Source organism: Oxyura jamaicensis, chromosome 7 (genome assembly GCF_011077185.1).
Source record: "Oxyura jamaicensis isolate SHBP4307 breed ruddy duck chromosome 7, BPBGC_Ojam_1.0, whole genome shotgun sequence".
NCBI lineage: Eukaryota > Metazoa > Chordata > Aves > Anseriformes > Anatidae > Oxyura > Oxyura jamaicensis.
The window spans coordinates 14,915,397-14,931,826 of record NC_048899.1 but is presented as its reverse complement, the minus strand read 5'-3'; the positions used below and the strand labels follow the sequence as shown (position 1 = coordinate 14,931,826).

Sequence of the window (16,430 nt, the reverse complement as noted above, 5' to 3'; positions counted from 1 at the left end):
TTTTCAAATGCCATCTCGGAAACTGCAAGTGAGCTACTCTAATAAAGCATGAAGTTACTGTTCCCTAGCTTATTCAGTGAGTGCGGTTTGTGTAAAGACTCACAGCAAGGGGTAAAAACCTACCACCACATGGCTACCATATTCAGAGACGAGACTTTCATGCTTTTACAGTAGAGCAGGGAGTTATAAAGCTATGTTCCTCATAGAGTTATATTTTGGATCAAAGCATACCTAGCTATTTCCCTTAGCACATCAATGGCATTTCTCTCAGAAGGAATTCCTTGATAGCCTTTATTAGAATTATCCATGTCACCATCCACTGCACACGACAAGCATTGTTTAAAGCCTGAAGGAAGTTCAAGATGCACCATGTTTCATTTGAACAGATGCACATGTTGAAAACATTCTTTCTAAAAATGACTTTGCTGCATTACCATTGCAGTAGACAGCAGGTACCCAATAATCAGGAATTAATCTCAAGTGAAAAGACAAGGTGTCTCAAGATGAACAAGGTTGAAACCTCTGAAGTGGTGGGGAAAGATGATGTATTTAAGGTCAATTAAACATTCAGTTTTCCTCACATGAAAGGCTCTGCATAATTACATATATAAAGTACCCTGCTAACCCCTTTCTTAAAGCTGATGAAAGCCAGACACTTCAAAAATTACAAAAGGAGGTTAAGACAGGACACGAGTCAATCAGCAAAAGCAACCATATTTGAATTCTTTAGGATACAGTATTAAAATTCCAACTAAGAATACTAAGGCATTTTTAACTTTGTTGGGTTCTGTAGCCAGAGTACTGAATAGCCACTGGGGCTTACTGTAGCAAGTATTACTGAAGAAATGGTTGGTATTTTCTAAAATCTTTAACTATCACACAACAAAAAAATCCTAAAGTACAAAATTAAATACTTCAATTTTTCCCTTACATTTTTCACAGATTCTTTACTGAGCTTTGCAATACCAGTAATACATCAGAGCTAGATCAATCTGTTAACGTTTCAAAACAAAGCAAAAAAAAAAAAACAACAAAAAACAACTACAAACGATGGCCTCTCTTCAGAAATTCTGTTGCCTGATAACTGTAGCCATTCAAAATTGTCTGTATTTTATAAATAAATCTTCATTATAAAAAGCACACTTCAGCAAAAGAAATTTAATGTATCAAAACCCTTTATACATTTACTGACCACCTACCTCAGCAATGAAAAAAATGTGGCTCATCTTCTGTGTGTTATGTTTTCTTTTGAAAATAAGTGCTGGCTATGTGGACAAAGAGACAAAGCTGCTCCCTCCCCACCATCTCAATATCATTATATTAGCACCTAACGGTATCACAGAGTCAGAAATTGGAGTAGATTTTAAACTCTAAATGCAGAATTGAGATATAACGCTTACTGAGATGGGTTTCCTCTCACTTTGGTTTCCCAATATTATACTTACCCAAGAATACTTCATACACTGAAAAGCAAATGCACATGCCTAAATCCATAATACTTAATTTCAGAGACAATTACTATGAAATAACATTGGAAAATGCTCTGGACAACTACCAGCTGCAAAGAAAGGCTCTGTATTTAAAAACTTGTTACAAGAAGGCTTTTAAAAATAAGGACAATAAGGACACATTTAAATATTTATGCGCAATTGTATGCACACTTTTTAAATTGATATAAGAATTTTTATTAATTCTTAATACCCACTGATTATGTTTTGCTCTATATAAAGGTCATTAGATAGGAGAAAGACAGCTGTTTTTTGTGCATGTGTAACAATAAACCATGATTACCCACACATTGCCAAATTGACTGCATGGTTAAAGCTAGAGCCTCAGCCACTCTCTCATTTGCTCTGGAGCCCACACTCAGACCTATCACTACGCAGTTCCAACTGGTGAAAAGGTTATGAGGGAGTATAGGGAATAGGTCAAAGGACTGCAGTTTATCTTCCAGTCACAGTGACCACCTGTGCCAGCTGCCCACTTACCTAGATATGGGCAAAGGAAGTCCTGCTCTATTAGTTTGCAGACCCCCTCAAGCCAAAATTAACTGGAGTAACAGTAGAAGAACAGAGAGTGGCAAACAGAGCATGTTTGAAAGAGCTGGCGTATGCATCTCTGACATGGCAATGATAGTCAGGTAGTGAACACACTAATGCTGCTGAAACATGGCTCCACATGCCTTGCTAGTCAAAACAATGAGTTTGCTCATGGTGACACACTGGCATTGCAACTGCTGTGGACAATTTCTCAGGGAACACAGAGCTGGGAAAGTAAGAAGAGCAGCCTCATTTTCATGGTAAAGTGATTTGTACTCTGCAGCAGACACACATGTAAACTGAGTTTATGTAGCTCTAATTTGGCCAATTGCACCGTAACTCAGTTCTGATATACACCAAGTAGATTAGTTTACTCACTTGTCACTTAGCCCTAACGTTAACTGCTGTGTTCTGCACTGTATGTACCAGGCTCTGTTACACTTGAGGAGACCCAAGCTTTGAAATAACTGTGAGAGTAGGACAGGTAAATAACAGGAGTGGGAAAGTATTAAACATTCATATCAAAGCTAAAGACTTGATTATTGCTATTTACCAGCTGCTGTAAATAGATTATCATGAAAGTTTTAATGCTGTGAATTGTCTTACTCAGCAGGCTAATGTCAGCAAAGGAATTTACATAAAGTGAATTAAAAGGTATTTTTACAGAAAAGAGAACTGCAAGGAATTGCTGAACACAAGAGAAAAAAAATACATTATGGATCAACAACAGCTACCTATACTAGCCCCAGAAACTAAGACTTCTTTGTTTTAATTAATTTCAAGAAAGTTACTTTTTCCAATCGTTATTTGAAAAACAAAAAACAACACTGTCAAAAGATCTCCTAAAACTTAGGAAGTACCTCAAATACTTTTAAATCAGAAATGTACAGCAGTCTTTGTACAGTTCACAGAGGGAGCAGAACACTTCATAATACTGTCCCTTACCAATTCAATCCACCTCAGGAACAATTGGTAACTTCTGTGCAATTGATGCCAGGCTCAGCTAAGTCTCAATGACTACAATGGTTAAAATATTTTGTATTTTAAAAAAAAGCAAATGGTGAACTAAGTTTTTATTTACAGTACAAATTAAATACATAACTCTTAACCTCACAGAACGGCTATTTTTTATTTTTACTTTTTTTTTTTTTTTACTATTTTGTTACTTATTATTTTTTACTATTTTTTGTAAATTAATTTTTCTTTTAATTCTTTTATGGGTCTGCCTGTATCACTTGGTGAAAACCAAAAGCAGTGCAGACTGAACGATAAATGTAGATATCTAACTGTCACTGAGTCTAGCAGCACGGTTTAGCAGCAGAATAGTTTCCTATTCCCTTCTGTGAGCTGTGGGGTAGATGGGAGGCAGCCTCTCCCTCCTAACCACACAGCCTCAGTCTCCCCACCCTTCCTGCAGTATTTAAATGCCCCCCAACATCTGCTTCCATTTTCTTTCCTTGGGAAAAGCCTTGCCATGCACATGACACAAGAATATTGGAATAAAACATTAGATGTGCTGTTCACCTAAAGAAGTGAGTGACAAAAAGTTACTCATTCTTAGAATACTTATCAGGCCAGATTCGGGACTGAACATACAACTACCAGGATTCTAATAAAACCATAGTCTGATCTGTTTATTCCATACCTTAAAAGCAGCACCTCCATGAATAACAGACTTGATGAAAATCCCAAGATCAGCTCCGGTCTCCCGAGATTTGTTGCCTTTTAAGCTCACACCAAGTCCAGCAGAGCCAGAATCATTCAGAGGAATCTCAAAGGTCAGCTGCTCTGTGGTTTCTGGAGAAAGAACACTGCAGTTTGGCTCTCCTTTCTAATGGAAAAAATAAGGGCGAAAATAAGGATGAAAGTATAGGTGAAAAGGAGGCACAGAAACAATGTGTAAACTAGTTGCATACACAGGTTCATGTAACAAGACACAGTACTGTTTTCCAGAAAGTAACTCAAAGAAACTGTATAACAACCAATAATGCATTTAGATGACATTTGGTCACATGACGTGGCTTAAAATGTTATTTTTAACAATAGCTAGCAATACGTTTAAATATAAACTAGAATGGCTTTGTTTCACGTGATATAAAACTGATGTTGCAGCAGAATAATGAAGACTTATTTTAAACACAGCTGCATTAAAAATTTAAGCCATAAAACTCTCACCGTCCTTACATGCAGCTCACAAACCGTAATGACAGTTGTACTGTTAAATTCAATTCCCCTCTGAAAATTGAGTTACATCCTTAAAAATTATCCCCCCATTAAAACTGTCTACAGAGGGAAGTTGGTGTAACAAAAGTGATGGTGAGAATTGAAAATGCAATAACTTCTGCTGCACTAACTCCCTTTGTGCATACTTTTATTCCACCCAAAAGTTTTTTACCCCTCTGGTAAAGACTGATCTAAAGATTTTTCCTAGATTAGATTACTGCTTACACGACTGCAGTGAAGTGTCCATAGATCGAGAAGATCAGAAAGAACTTTCTTTTACTGTACACTATACCTGCAATTTTGTAGGGTTGTTTGTTGGTGGTTGTTTTTGCTGTTGTTTTAAAGTTAGAATTGTAAGATTAAAGAAAAAAAATTCTAGCCTGAAGGATTCGTACTGGCACTACATAGAATAAAACTACAAAAAAGAAACCTACTATAACGTGTTCATAGAAGGTATTAGTGTAAAAAGACCTTATGAATCATATCAAATTGTATTCCACACTTCCTTCTCCATATAACTCTAAGACAATTGAATAGTTTATGTTGCTTGTTGTTTGGATATTTTCTATTCTTCATGACAGTAGCATAAAAAAAAATTAATAATAAAAAAGGGAATACACAGACGAGCACAAGTTGAAAAAGATTACTGCAGTCTGTTTTCAAAAGCATCAATCTTCTGTTCAACTATCATGTAGAGGCCACATGCAAGTATTAGCTGGGTCAATCCTCCTTTTACCTAACGAGGAAGAATCATTTCCAGATGCTAAGCTGCAACACATACAGTATCAATGTAATTATCAACAAAGGTGCCAGCAATACTGATGCTTTCTCAGCAGCCAAATTAATCCCATATATTCTTAATTTATTATGAGCAGAAATTAAAATCTTAAATCAACAGCAACAAAGATAAACAGTAACCACTAAGTATACTTGCATTTATTTCAGATGCCCTTTCACTGATGAGAAGCTGCTATTGTTTAGACTACATGACCCAGAGAGCTAGGACTATAAACCTAAATCCCAACATGCATCATGCTCACGTTCTTCCTGAAATGTAACTACATGGTATTAAGTCAACACAATTTGTCTAACTGCCAAATATAAAAATGACAGCACTGACACTGATAGCTGTCTTGATGCCAGCACTCATCTCCGATACCTGTGCTGCTCATCTGTGCTTATGTCTTTGCTCACCAGAAGTAGATAATTCTCTTACAGATCCATCACTTTTGTTTCTTAGCTGTGGATACAGACACATTTTGAACACAATCCCTGGAAAACTACAAATTCATACTTATGTGTGTGAACAATACAGAATGGTTTGTAGATATTCTTGCTCTGACTTTCTTCAGAACAATCAGTGCAAGGAAGAAGACAAAATTACTGGCCCTTTATCAAGCATTTAACTTTCTCATGGTTTTGGAGGGAAGATTTTAGTGCTCTACCTTTTGTTTTCCAAAATACACATATGCTTGTCAGCTGATTTAAAACTTTTAGATCAGAACTCTAGTGAAATTGCACATCCTGCCTGGATGTGGACAGAGGAAATCCTTCTCAGGTCTCCTCAAGGTCCCTGACATGTTATCTCTGGCAGTCCTTCAGGATGGTCTTTTATGTATTATTTTACTGGTCCCCTAAGTAAGCAGTTCCTGCGTGCTCCTATCCTGCAGCCTGAGGTCCATGTGCAAAGCCAGAAACAGAACAGGGCTACTGTTTCCTGTAGCACAGGTCTGTACACTGCCTGAGATTTTTAAGAAAGACTTCTGCCCTCTGAACAGGAGTGGTCATCCCTTACATCAAGGTCCACTACTAGAAGAAGAATTAGGAATTCTTCACATTAGGAATTCTGCAGCAGACCTGGTGAATAAAGGACCTTTGATAATTTGTCATTCACTTTCTAAAGAGCTGTACAAGGAGTCCCTGGCACCGTGTTCATAGTGTGGGGGGCTGCAGGGCAGCCTCTGTGAGAAGAGGCCAGGGTTGCCCTGTGCCAGACACAGCCTCCACGATGGACCCACCACAGGGGTCCTCAACCAAGATGGTGGCAGAGGTAACTAAATAGTGGCCGAAGAGCAGAGGAGGGAACAAAAAGAGCAAGAAGCATCAAGGTCAGAGAAAGGAGGAAGAGGAGGAGAAGGAGCTGCTCCATGGCAGAGCAGAGATTCCCTTACAGCCCACAGAAGCCCTGTGCTGGAGCACGTCCTGACAGGGAACTGTCAGGATATTCCTAACAGGGACTGCGGCCCATGGAGAGCCCAGGAAAACCTGCTCCTGCATGAAGGGCTGCAGCCTGCAGAGAGGATTCAGGCTGGAGCAGGGTACAAGTGAGGAAGAAGGAGCTGTACTGGGCATAATCAGAAAGAGGGGGGTCACTGAACAGTAGTTTTTCCTTTTAGCAGCTCCTTGTTTCTTACTCTTTTCAACTAGTTTGGCATGGGAGCCTCCACAGCTCCCCCCCACCCCAAGAGACCTCCTCCTGCACCCACTCTGCGCAGCTTCACACCTCACCTTCTGTATCACCCTTTGTGCCTCCTCCTCTCCTGCCTCTCTGCCTACGCGTCCTCCTCTGCCTCCTGCCCCCACGTTTCCTCAGAGCCACAGCACGTCCCGCCGGTTGTTGCGCTCAGGTGTTGGGGAGCCCGCTATGGAACTGGCTGGGACTGACGCAGGGCACCCCAGCTACTCCCCTGCCACTTAAATCCTGCTCATTATGCCCAACGTACCTCCAGGCCTATTCCTCTGCTTCAATCCATGACACCTACACCAGACTCTTGGCCTTCCTGTGTATGTAATGCAGTGTTTCGGTCGCTCCCAGTACCACTATGGGAGCAGTGTTGGGGGTTTGTTGCCACAGGACGTAAAGGCTCTCCACCCCCATGCCTACCTTCACCACAGCTGGCAAATTACTTTATAATGTTACCTCAGTATAAACTTGTATTTTATCTAAAACTGAACTTGGTCATGTTCAGATCAGATTTTAATGAGGATGGCTGAAGTTAAGCTCTGGCCCAAAAAGCTATTGCTATGCAAAAACGTTTTTGAGGAAGAGGTGACACAAGTCAACAGGTTTTACTTTGTCAAGTAAAACATATGTATTTTTTGTTAGCTTCTTTCTCAGAATCATCTTAAATGTTTTACTTCAAGCTCAGAGATGTACACTAATTTTAGGCTAAGCACTTCAAGCATTTGTTAATACAATATTATTAAAATACAGATGACAAGATCTAAATGCATCCGTCAAGACAACATATGAAATAAACCAGGGAGATGAGCCTGGTATTGATTACAATGATCAACTCAGATTTGAGCATTCCCATTTGTACTATTGCTTGTCATACACCCACTTGTGCATCCCTGGCTGCACCCCAGGCCCTGGCAGCAGTGGTGGCTGCAGGGGGTCAGACACCATCCCCTTCCAGCAGCATGGGCACAGGCTGCGTGGCAGCACTCAGCTCAGTTCAGGGCATCAGGAAACAAACTGGATGGAGTCCAGAGGACAGCAATGAAAATCTTGTTTAACCCTGAGAGAAAAGGCCTTAAAAAATGACAGTCATCTTCTAAGCACTTAAAAATTTTTCTAATTTTTCTTTGGAGCCAATTTTTGAATGAAGAAATACCTCACTTTAGTATCAAGCAAGGACACATTGGGTGAGTCTCAAAGAAAATTTTTGCCATTAATATCTGGGGAAAAAAGACTGATGAGGTGGTCATTTGAAGCCTCCCACTATAAACAGAGTGAGAGAGTATTACATGTAGTTTTTGAGTGTAACTGAGTTCAGTTTTAAATTTTGATAAAATAGTTAAAAGCAGAGTAACTGAAAAATAGTAACAAGCTGTTCAATGTTCTATAACAGTTCCCAACTTCAGTTAATGTAACTATGCCATGCATTAGCTCTTCTTGTTAATAGCCTACAAGATCATTGCCTGCATGCTTGGCCATGTCATCTATCAAAGTGGAGACATCAAGACATATTCAGCAAGACACCAGGCAAGTACAGTAAATCTTTGTCAGTACTTAGATTGTAAGAAAAACAGAGGAAACTAATTTGGAATACGTAACATTTCACTACCATTTCCCTTGCTACAGTTCTATGAGAAAAGTTTATCATACAAAAACTTCAGCAAATTTAAACAACTACTACTTTTACCCATTACTGGAAAACTTGCTCATCTACCATAAATTCCTTCACAACGTGTTTCTTGTTCAACTTAGAGATATTATCCGAAAGCCTCCCCTTCTAATACTTATATTTGGCCTTACCCTAAAATCCAGCTAATATTGATTTAAAGTAATGCTGAACATTGTGTAATTGTAGTATAAAAGTTTGTTACCCATGAGCAAGGGTGAATAACGTTTCAATTATTTCAGAGGGATGGGTAACAGGAAAGGAGATACACATTTAAAAACAGTGAGTAAACTGTCTTGATTCACTTAAAATTTTCACACCCTACTCATTGTATATTTGACAGCAAATGCCTGGGTATTCAGTCTATGATATCTGAAGACTCTTCGGTACAAATACAGGACAGAAAAACCTTTCTTCTTTGTGGGAGAATGTGGATGGAAACAAAAAGGAGGAAGAACAGAGGAGAAAAAAGGGAATAACAGAATCAAAAGTTTTATTTAATCCTATACTCACTAAATAGTTTCCAGTTATAATCCTGATATTAGCAGTCTTCATTTGCTCTTGAAAAGAGTGCCTTTTCAATGATAGCTAAAAAGAGTTCCAGCCTTCCTTAAGTTAACAGCTCATCACTTAACTGCTTCATTTGGGCAACTGACTTTATGAGTGATGGCCCCTGTTCCTAGATATGCAGATATGAATATTAAATGTTGCTAGTGACTCACAGAGCTGAATTCCCACTGCCTCCATTTCCCTGACGTTGCTAAAACATTATCCCAAGACATCAATACTTTACGACAGAGCAAACTCCATCAGCTGAGTTATGGTCTGGTAAAGAAAATCCTATCCAATGCATTAAGCCTCAAATTCTATTAGAAATATTTCTTACCTCAAGATTATCCTAGAATTTGAATTCACTCAAACACAGTATGAATGAAATGAGCTACAACACAAATATATTTCTGGACCAGGAAAAGGTTTTTACAGTTTAATGTTATAATTTACCTACTCAACAATCATGTTGTGTATTTTCCACCCCAAATTTATCATACCTTAGCAGTTCAGAAATTTCATGATAGTATATCACTGAAGTCATACCCTGCTTTTGTGTTCCATTTAATCCCAGTACCCAGCTAAGCAGCACACAGCTGCTTGCACTGCCCCCAAGCCAGATGGGGGCAAAGAATCAGAAGGGCAAATGTTGGAAAACATATGGGTAAAGATAAAGACATTTTAACAGGTTGAAAAACAAACAAGAAAACACCACAACAAAGAAAAACAAAGCCAAGGGAAAAAACAACAAAAACACAACAACAAAAAAACACATGATGCAAAACACTATTGTTCACCACCAGCCAAACAAGGCCCAGCCCAGCCCCAGGCAAGAGCAGCGAACACCCTGCTCCCTTTTCCTCTAATTTTTATGGATGAGCACTGTGTCATGTGACATGGAAAATCCCTTTGATCAGTTGGGGTCAGCTGTCCTGGCTGTGTCCCCTCTCAGCTTCCTGTGCCTGTTCACTGCTGTGGCAACATGAGAAGCAGAAAAGGACTTGACTGTGTGTAAGTACTGCTCAGCAACAACTAAAGCATAGTGTTACCAACACTGTTTTTATCACAAACCCAGAACACAGCACCATATGAACTTCTATGAATAAAATTAACTCTATCCCAGCCAGAATCCTGCTGCAGACATAGGCAAGTAACTCAATGATACTATTATAAATGAGAAATTTTCACATAAATCAAATTCCAGATAGCCAAGTGATGAGACTTCAAGATGGCTAGAGGGCTTTGAGATATACTGGCCTGTACTTTTCCTTTAAGATGAGTACATTGTAGACAGCAAAAGAGATTTTCAACTCCTAAATATTAATAAAACATACTTAAGAGTGAAACAGATTAAAGTAAAAAAGACTTGAAAATTCAATCTCCACTGCTCACTTTATCCTTGCTCTGGGGATCCTTCCTTCAGCTCTGCTAAATTATTGCCTGTCAGCTTTCAACGGCTTCCTCAGTTGCAACAAGCTCTGATATGCACCTGCCTTCTCCTCTGCAGCCTGGCCATGTGTGCTACCTGCTGTGTGACAGTCCCAGTTCCTGCACCATCCCGCACTCTGCATAGTTCCTGAGTGCTCCTGACTGCTTAGGGAACACAACAGTCTCACCTCTTTCTCCAGTGTTTTTTTATTTGTTTGTTTTCCAGCCCAGAATACAGTCAAAAGAAGTAATCTTTCCACTTGCTGCCCAGACTCAGCCATTAAACAGAACGGAGCTAGACAACTAAACAGGTACCATTCCTCACCAAGATAATCAGGACAGGAATGTTTTCATTTACTTAGGTATCTGCATGAAACTTCAGTAATATCAATTCTGACATTTGTTGAATCACCACAAGACAGAAAATTTCAGAAGAGTTTACATGAAGATAAGAGAATAGTGAGAGAACACAGTTTGCTAGCTTTAAGAGCAGAAAACCTAATAATACATACTAAACATTCAGCAACAAAGATAGAAAACCTCCATTCAAGAGTCTCAGGATACATTTGATTAACTGATGTTCTGCCAATAATTGTATTTAATTCTTAGAAGCACATCTCTACCTCAGGTCTCTGATTTCTTAATTAAAAGGCTATAATGGATTCCTAAAGCATCCTAAAATTCTACTGGTATGTAATCGCCTCCAACCAATTCCCAATCTTCTAAAGCACGGACAAAATATACTTTTAGCCTTTTCTTATTCCCACAACACACAAAAACTGCTCAGTCACGAGTACAAACAGAATTGTAACCTCTGAAAAAAGTACTATGCACTGTATTTTTCCCCCTTCTGTTTAGTCTCTGGTTGTATCTGTTCAATACTGTGTCAATCCTCTGTCTGCCATGGGACACCACTTTCAATTAGTCCTATTATTTAATCTTAACCACGCCTGTTCTCATTGACCACTGCACTTTTTATCTGTGGATTTATGATAATCTAATGCATATCTTTCACTGGAAAGGTTGCCTTATTTATCCCTATTGTTCTTTTGCCAAAAGAGAAGCTTACAAAAAAAATTAGCTCCCACTTAAGCCAGGAAGGAAATAGCATTTGTTTAACACAACAAGAGACCTTTCAGTACCTGTCTGATGCCCTTGACCAACATGCTATTATAATCTCTCAATATGCTGGCTGCCCCTTGCCTGGCTGCTCATTTCTGATAAGAGATGCCAACTCCCTGGAGTGCCATTCAGAGCTGAGAGCAAAAGGCAAGAGACCCAGGAGGGTTATTTTCAAAGGCTTATGAAGGAAGTAAGACATTTACATGCTTTTGCAATTATTTTCTGCAAAACCTGTAAAAGCTAAAGAGCAGTATTTAAATTGTGGCTCTGCATAACTGTTAGTGGCAGAAAAGCTTGAAAAGAAGATACTTGCACTATTCTCTCTATTCTTTTCAAGAGCTTAGGCACAATTAAGAAATACTTTGCTGACAGTTCACTCATTGACTCAATATAAAATCTACACTGTATTTTGCCATAGATATACAGTAATGCTTTTGATAATAACACTCTAAGTTAATGCACTGCTGTAATCTTGTCATGATCCAGTAAATAACTGAAGTCATTGTTGCATGTATCCGTCTTCAGACAGATGCTTTCATATCACATATCAGCATCTTTAAAATCATCTGCATTCCACCCTGCAATAAAAAACTAAATGGTCACTAATGGCACACCCTCAAACAAACAAACAAAAAAAAGCAAATCTGTGAAGATATATTATGCTATACTTGGATACTTCTTAAATTAATGCCATGAACTACACATTTATGTCATATTAGATAGAATGGTCCTGTTTTGAATTATGTAGACCTTTAGAATTAGAGCTTTGAAAACTCAAAAAATTAGATTCAATTCTTCACCCAAGGCACATACACTGCATTTCATTTTAGTTATTTGATGTCTCAGGATGCTCCAAAAATGGAGATCCACCAAATCACTTGATACGTCTATTCAAGATCACGTGGCAAGTTTTACTCAAGGAAAAGGTTTGTCCTTGCAAAACAGTTTTGTAATTCCATGTGGCACTGCTCTTCAACCTTAAAAATGCAGTTTCACATAACATTGTAAGTTCCATAACTGTAGGGAATGAGAGAAAAATTATCTAGTTTGGTCCTCAGTCAAGGTACGCCACATTGTGAAAATTCCAATTTCCATCCCAGATGTGAAGTTAGTCATATGCTCAAGCACCCTACTGAGCTGGATCCCTACGCAGTTAAGTTACCTTGCTGGTTAGACTGGAAAATCTTATCACTTGCAAAGATGGAAAGTTGCACTGTATTTTCAGGGTGAATTTAGCATTATTGTTACTGTATACCTTTGGAATATATTGCAGGCAAACAGTTCACAACATTGTGATGTACAAATCTTATTTATTTATTTTTATTTATTAGTTATTGTTTAAAGGGATTGTAAACAAAGCAGTAAGTAATGTGATTGTTTTATGTCTACTTCAAACTCCATATGCACAGATTTTACATTAAGTCAGTCCTAGAAAAACTTTTTTCACGGATTCTAAGGCAGAGACACTTTAAAATTTTCATATGGTATATGGAACAAGTCCAGTGACCCTTGTAAAAGGCATTGTACTGCAGTTGCCAGTAAGATTTAAGAATTGCCCAAAGACTTTGTTTTTTATGAAATGCAAATACTGTAAGTCTAGTTGAATGATTCTAAGATATATAATGACTCAGTTTCTGTTAAGAGACAGATTTTCTATGCCTCTATTCTGATGTATACATAATTCTGATTTCATGGATTTAAGTGGACTGCCAAACCATTTTGGACAATACCACAGCTGAGACTGATGCTATCCAGTCAACAGTTTTCATTTCCCAGTGCTCTGAGGCAGCATTCCTCAACACTTACATATCTTGGGCAATAATCCTGTAAGCAAATACATTATCCTTTGGCATGAGTAGTAAGATGTTTTTCTCTCCTTATTTGTCCCCACTCTAGTTTTTACTTTACCCACAAGCATCAGAGGTTGTAGCAGGCAATGAGTGCTATGACCATAGTTTTCAGACCACCCTTTTAAGGTTCCTTGAATTTGTCGGAAATAGTAAGACTGGGATCTGACAACCAAAATACTGCTAGGTCATAATAACTTGACAAGCTTGACAAAGGCAATAGTTGACTCAGATACAGTAACATCACTGCAGCTCATCACTAGATGAAAAGCACAGTAAATTGTGTTGGTAGCTATATTGGCACCTAAAAGCATGTGAAAGCTCATTCTGACAATGAAAAATTGTTGAATTTACTTGAGAAAACATTCCTTAAAAATACTTCAATTACTCGAGCAATTTATTCCCCTTTGGTAATTAGGGAGTCCCACCAGAAGCCAGAAACAATGAAAATGAAGGGATACTTCTTGTTGCACCTTCTTGTTCACTGTGACAGGAAAGAAGGTCAAGTTCCTTTTGCTGTGGTTCCTTCTAAATAAATCTCTTATTGACTTGTACTACAAGCAAGGTAAATAATCAGCTATGCCTCAGTCCATAGTTTTCAATACTGTAAACTACAATAAACTAGATTATGTATCTGTTCTAAGATACATAATCAATGATATCTGAAAACCTTTGAGGGCTGTGCTACACAATCTTTGCATTCTGAAGATACGTTTTCAGAGACACAGTCTGCACTGATTTCTCAACTAATCTACATAAATAGATCTAAAACCCTCAAATTAAAATTTTTCTCTGAAAAAATTCTTGGAAAAAAAAAACACAGAACTTTATCTATATTGTTTTAAAGTAATTCAAGATGGAAAATGTCATATGCATTCATTATTTCTTTCTCTTCATTATGCAGAACAATTCAGGGACTGAATCTTCTCTGTTATTAAAATCCAAAATACGTATATTGACCTATTTTTTGAAAGACTTTTTCCCTTTGAATAGAGAGAATACAACAGAGAATTGGTACTTGCTGGAATCATTTTGTGACTGAAATTATTTGACCATTTCTGTTTTATCAGGCACTAGAATCACTGGTTTGACCTACAAAAACAGGTGCAAAAATGCTTAAGTCCATGCTGAAATCTCATCTATTATTTCCTGTACATAAAAAGGCAAGAAACAATTAGAAGGAAGTAATAGAAAATAAGCTCTGAATATTAAAAAAAAAAAAAAAAAAAAAAAGGACACTTGAGGCAAACAAGTTCTTCAGGCACAGAAGTTCAAGGTAGTGGAAGGAATTAATTAGTGGGACGCTGAAACATAAAAGCTAATCAAACAGTGAGCAGGAAAAAATGCTTAATTGAAGTTGCCTTTCATCATGATTCTTTCAATCCTATACAATATATGTATAAAAGAGACTTAAAGATCAACAGCTACATTACATACATTTTTCTTCTTTTGGCTTTTGTTGTATAAATACTAGTTTGTTCCCTTTCCTCCACCATTCTTCAAGGATCAGGAAATATGCTAAGAAACTACAGAAACTATGATTACAACTGAAATTGATAAGTTGAAGCTATCTATAAAGTAAGTAAGGTACATGCAAAACTTACTCTATGTATGTGCTTCAAAAACAAATGCTCCTAAATATTTTCAGTGCTATATTATTTCTGGCAAGGGCAACACCTAGATATTTCTCTGCCTATGTGTACAATATCCAAAGGCCTGAAGGCTCAGGGAAAAAGAATTTAAAAAAAAAAAAAAAAAGTATCTCTAAAATGAGACTCCAAAAATTGCATAGGGCCATGGCACAGAATGGGTTACACCAGAGCTGCTCTCATTCAAGCAGCTTTGCTTGTTTTACCAATATAGGGATAAAGGAATAGAAAGGGAAAAAGTGATCTTTCTGTCATTATTGAAAGAAATGGCACCTTCAGATCATACATTTTTCCCAGAGAAAGAACAAGATGCACATGATCAAAACACTGTACTTTCAAAACACAGTAGAATGGTAGTCACAGTTTGATGTGTATTCCATTTACTTTGATAAGAGCTGGAAAATCCAAACCCATTAAGACAGTTTCTCTCTGTAATATTAGCCATCCTTCAGAAAACAATCACTGTTGAACAGTTTAAAATCCAAATGCACCTCACAGAATGCACTAATCACTGGCCACTCTGTAGACTGCTGTAATTAAGTGAATCAAGATCTTCCCCTGAGTTTTGGAATCAGCTCCCTACTCAGCTGCTACATTGTCAACAGCTGGCATGAATTAGAAGGAACATTTGGCTAACTGGATAATAAGGAGGACAGCTTGTGGTTGGTCCAAATCCTACTTCACTGATCTGCTTCAATCAAAAAAAAAAATAATAAAAAAAAAAATTATTATATTCTCCTTTTTTTTTTTTTTTTTTTTTTTTTTAAGCAGTAACAACACTACAAAGATTGGATTTTCTATTTTATTCCCTCATTATGTGCAAACAATGTAACTGTACAACTCTCAGATGTTGCATGAGCTAGTGTAACTGAAGCCATAATTCTCTACAATTTAATAATGTTGTTTGCAACACTGATTCATCCTCACCCCTATCATACCTTTCTCCTCTGGTGTGGTAGAGGTTTGTTACTCTGTTTTATTTCTTCCTAGCAATTCATCAACATAGATCATAGTAACAAACCCCCCAAACTCTTCTCTCATCTAACTTAAGGAAGAGGAAGTTGGTCACCAGACCAAGCTCTCACCAAACAGCAGCTTTGTGATACGGTAAAGTCATATTACATCACTACAGATCCATACAACCAAATGCCATCCTCTATTACTTTGTTACATTATTTGCTTTGTGCCCATGCAGCTGTCAAATTCTTTACAGAAATCGATGTAGGAACCAAGTTCTAGTGTAGTAATATGCTCAGTACAGTTTTGTGCATAGTCTTCAGTGGGTCCAAGCACCAGAGGCATCTTTGCCAGAGGAAGCTGTGGGAAGTGGGCAGATTGACTAGACAGTCTTCTCCTGCTCCTTATAGCAGGGAACAAGGAATCTAAAGATAGTTCCTCAGATTACATTCAAGTCCCTGGAGAACTGCTCAAGTCAAGAACAAGTCT

At 37.9% G+C, this 16,430-nt stretch overlaps 1 protein-coding gene across 1 annotated transcript in view; it reads right to left on the bottom strand.

Annotated features, from left to right (window-relative positions):
* PARD3B (par-3 family cell polarity regulator beta) overlaps positions 1 to 16,430 on the bottom strand; it is a 402,224-nt gene that overhangs the window by 199,630 nt on the left and 186,164 nt on the right. The window contains exon 12 of the mRNA XM_035330820.1: positions 3,685 to 3,870. Within this exon, the coding sequence (XP_035186711.1) occupies positions 3,685 to 3,870 (186 nt within the window). The remainder of the gene's footprint in view (positions 1 to 3,684; positions 3,871 to 16,430) is intronic.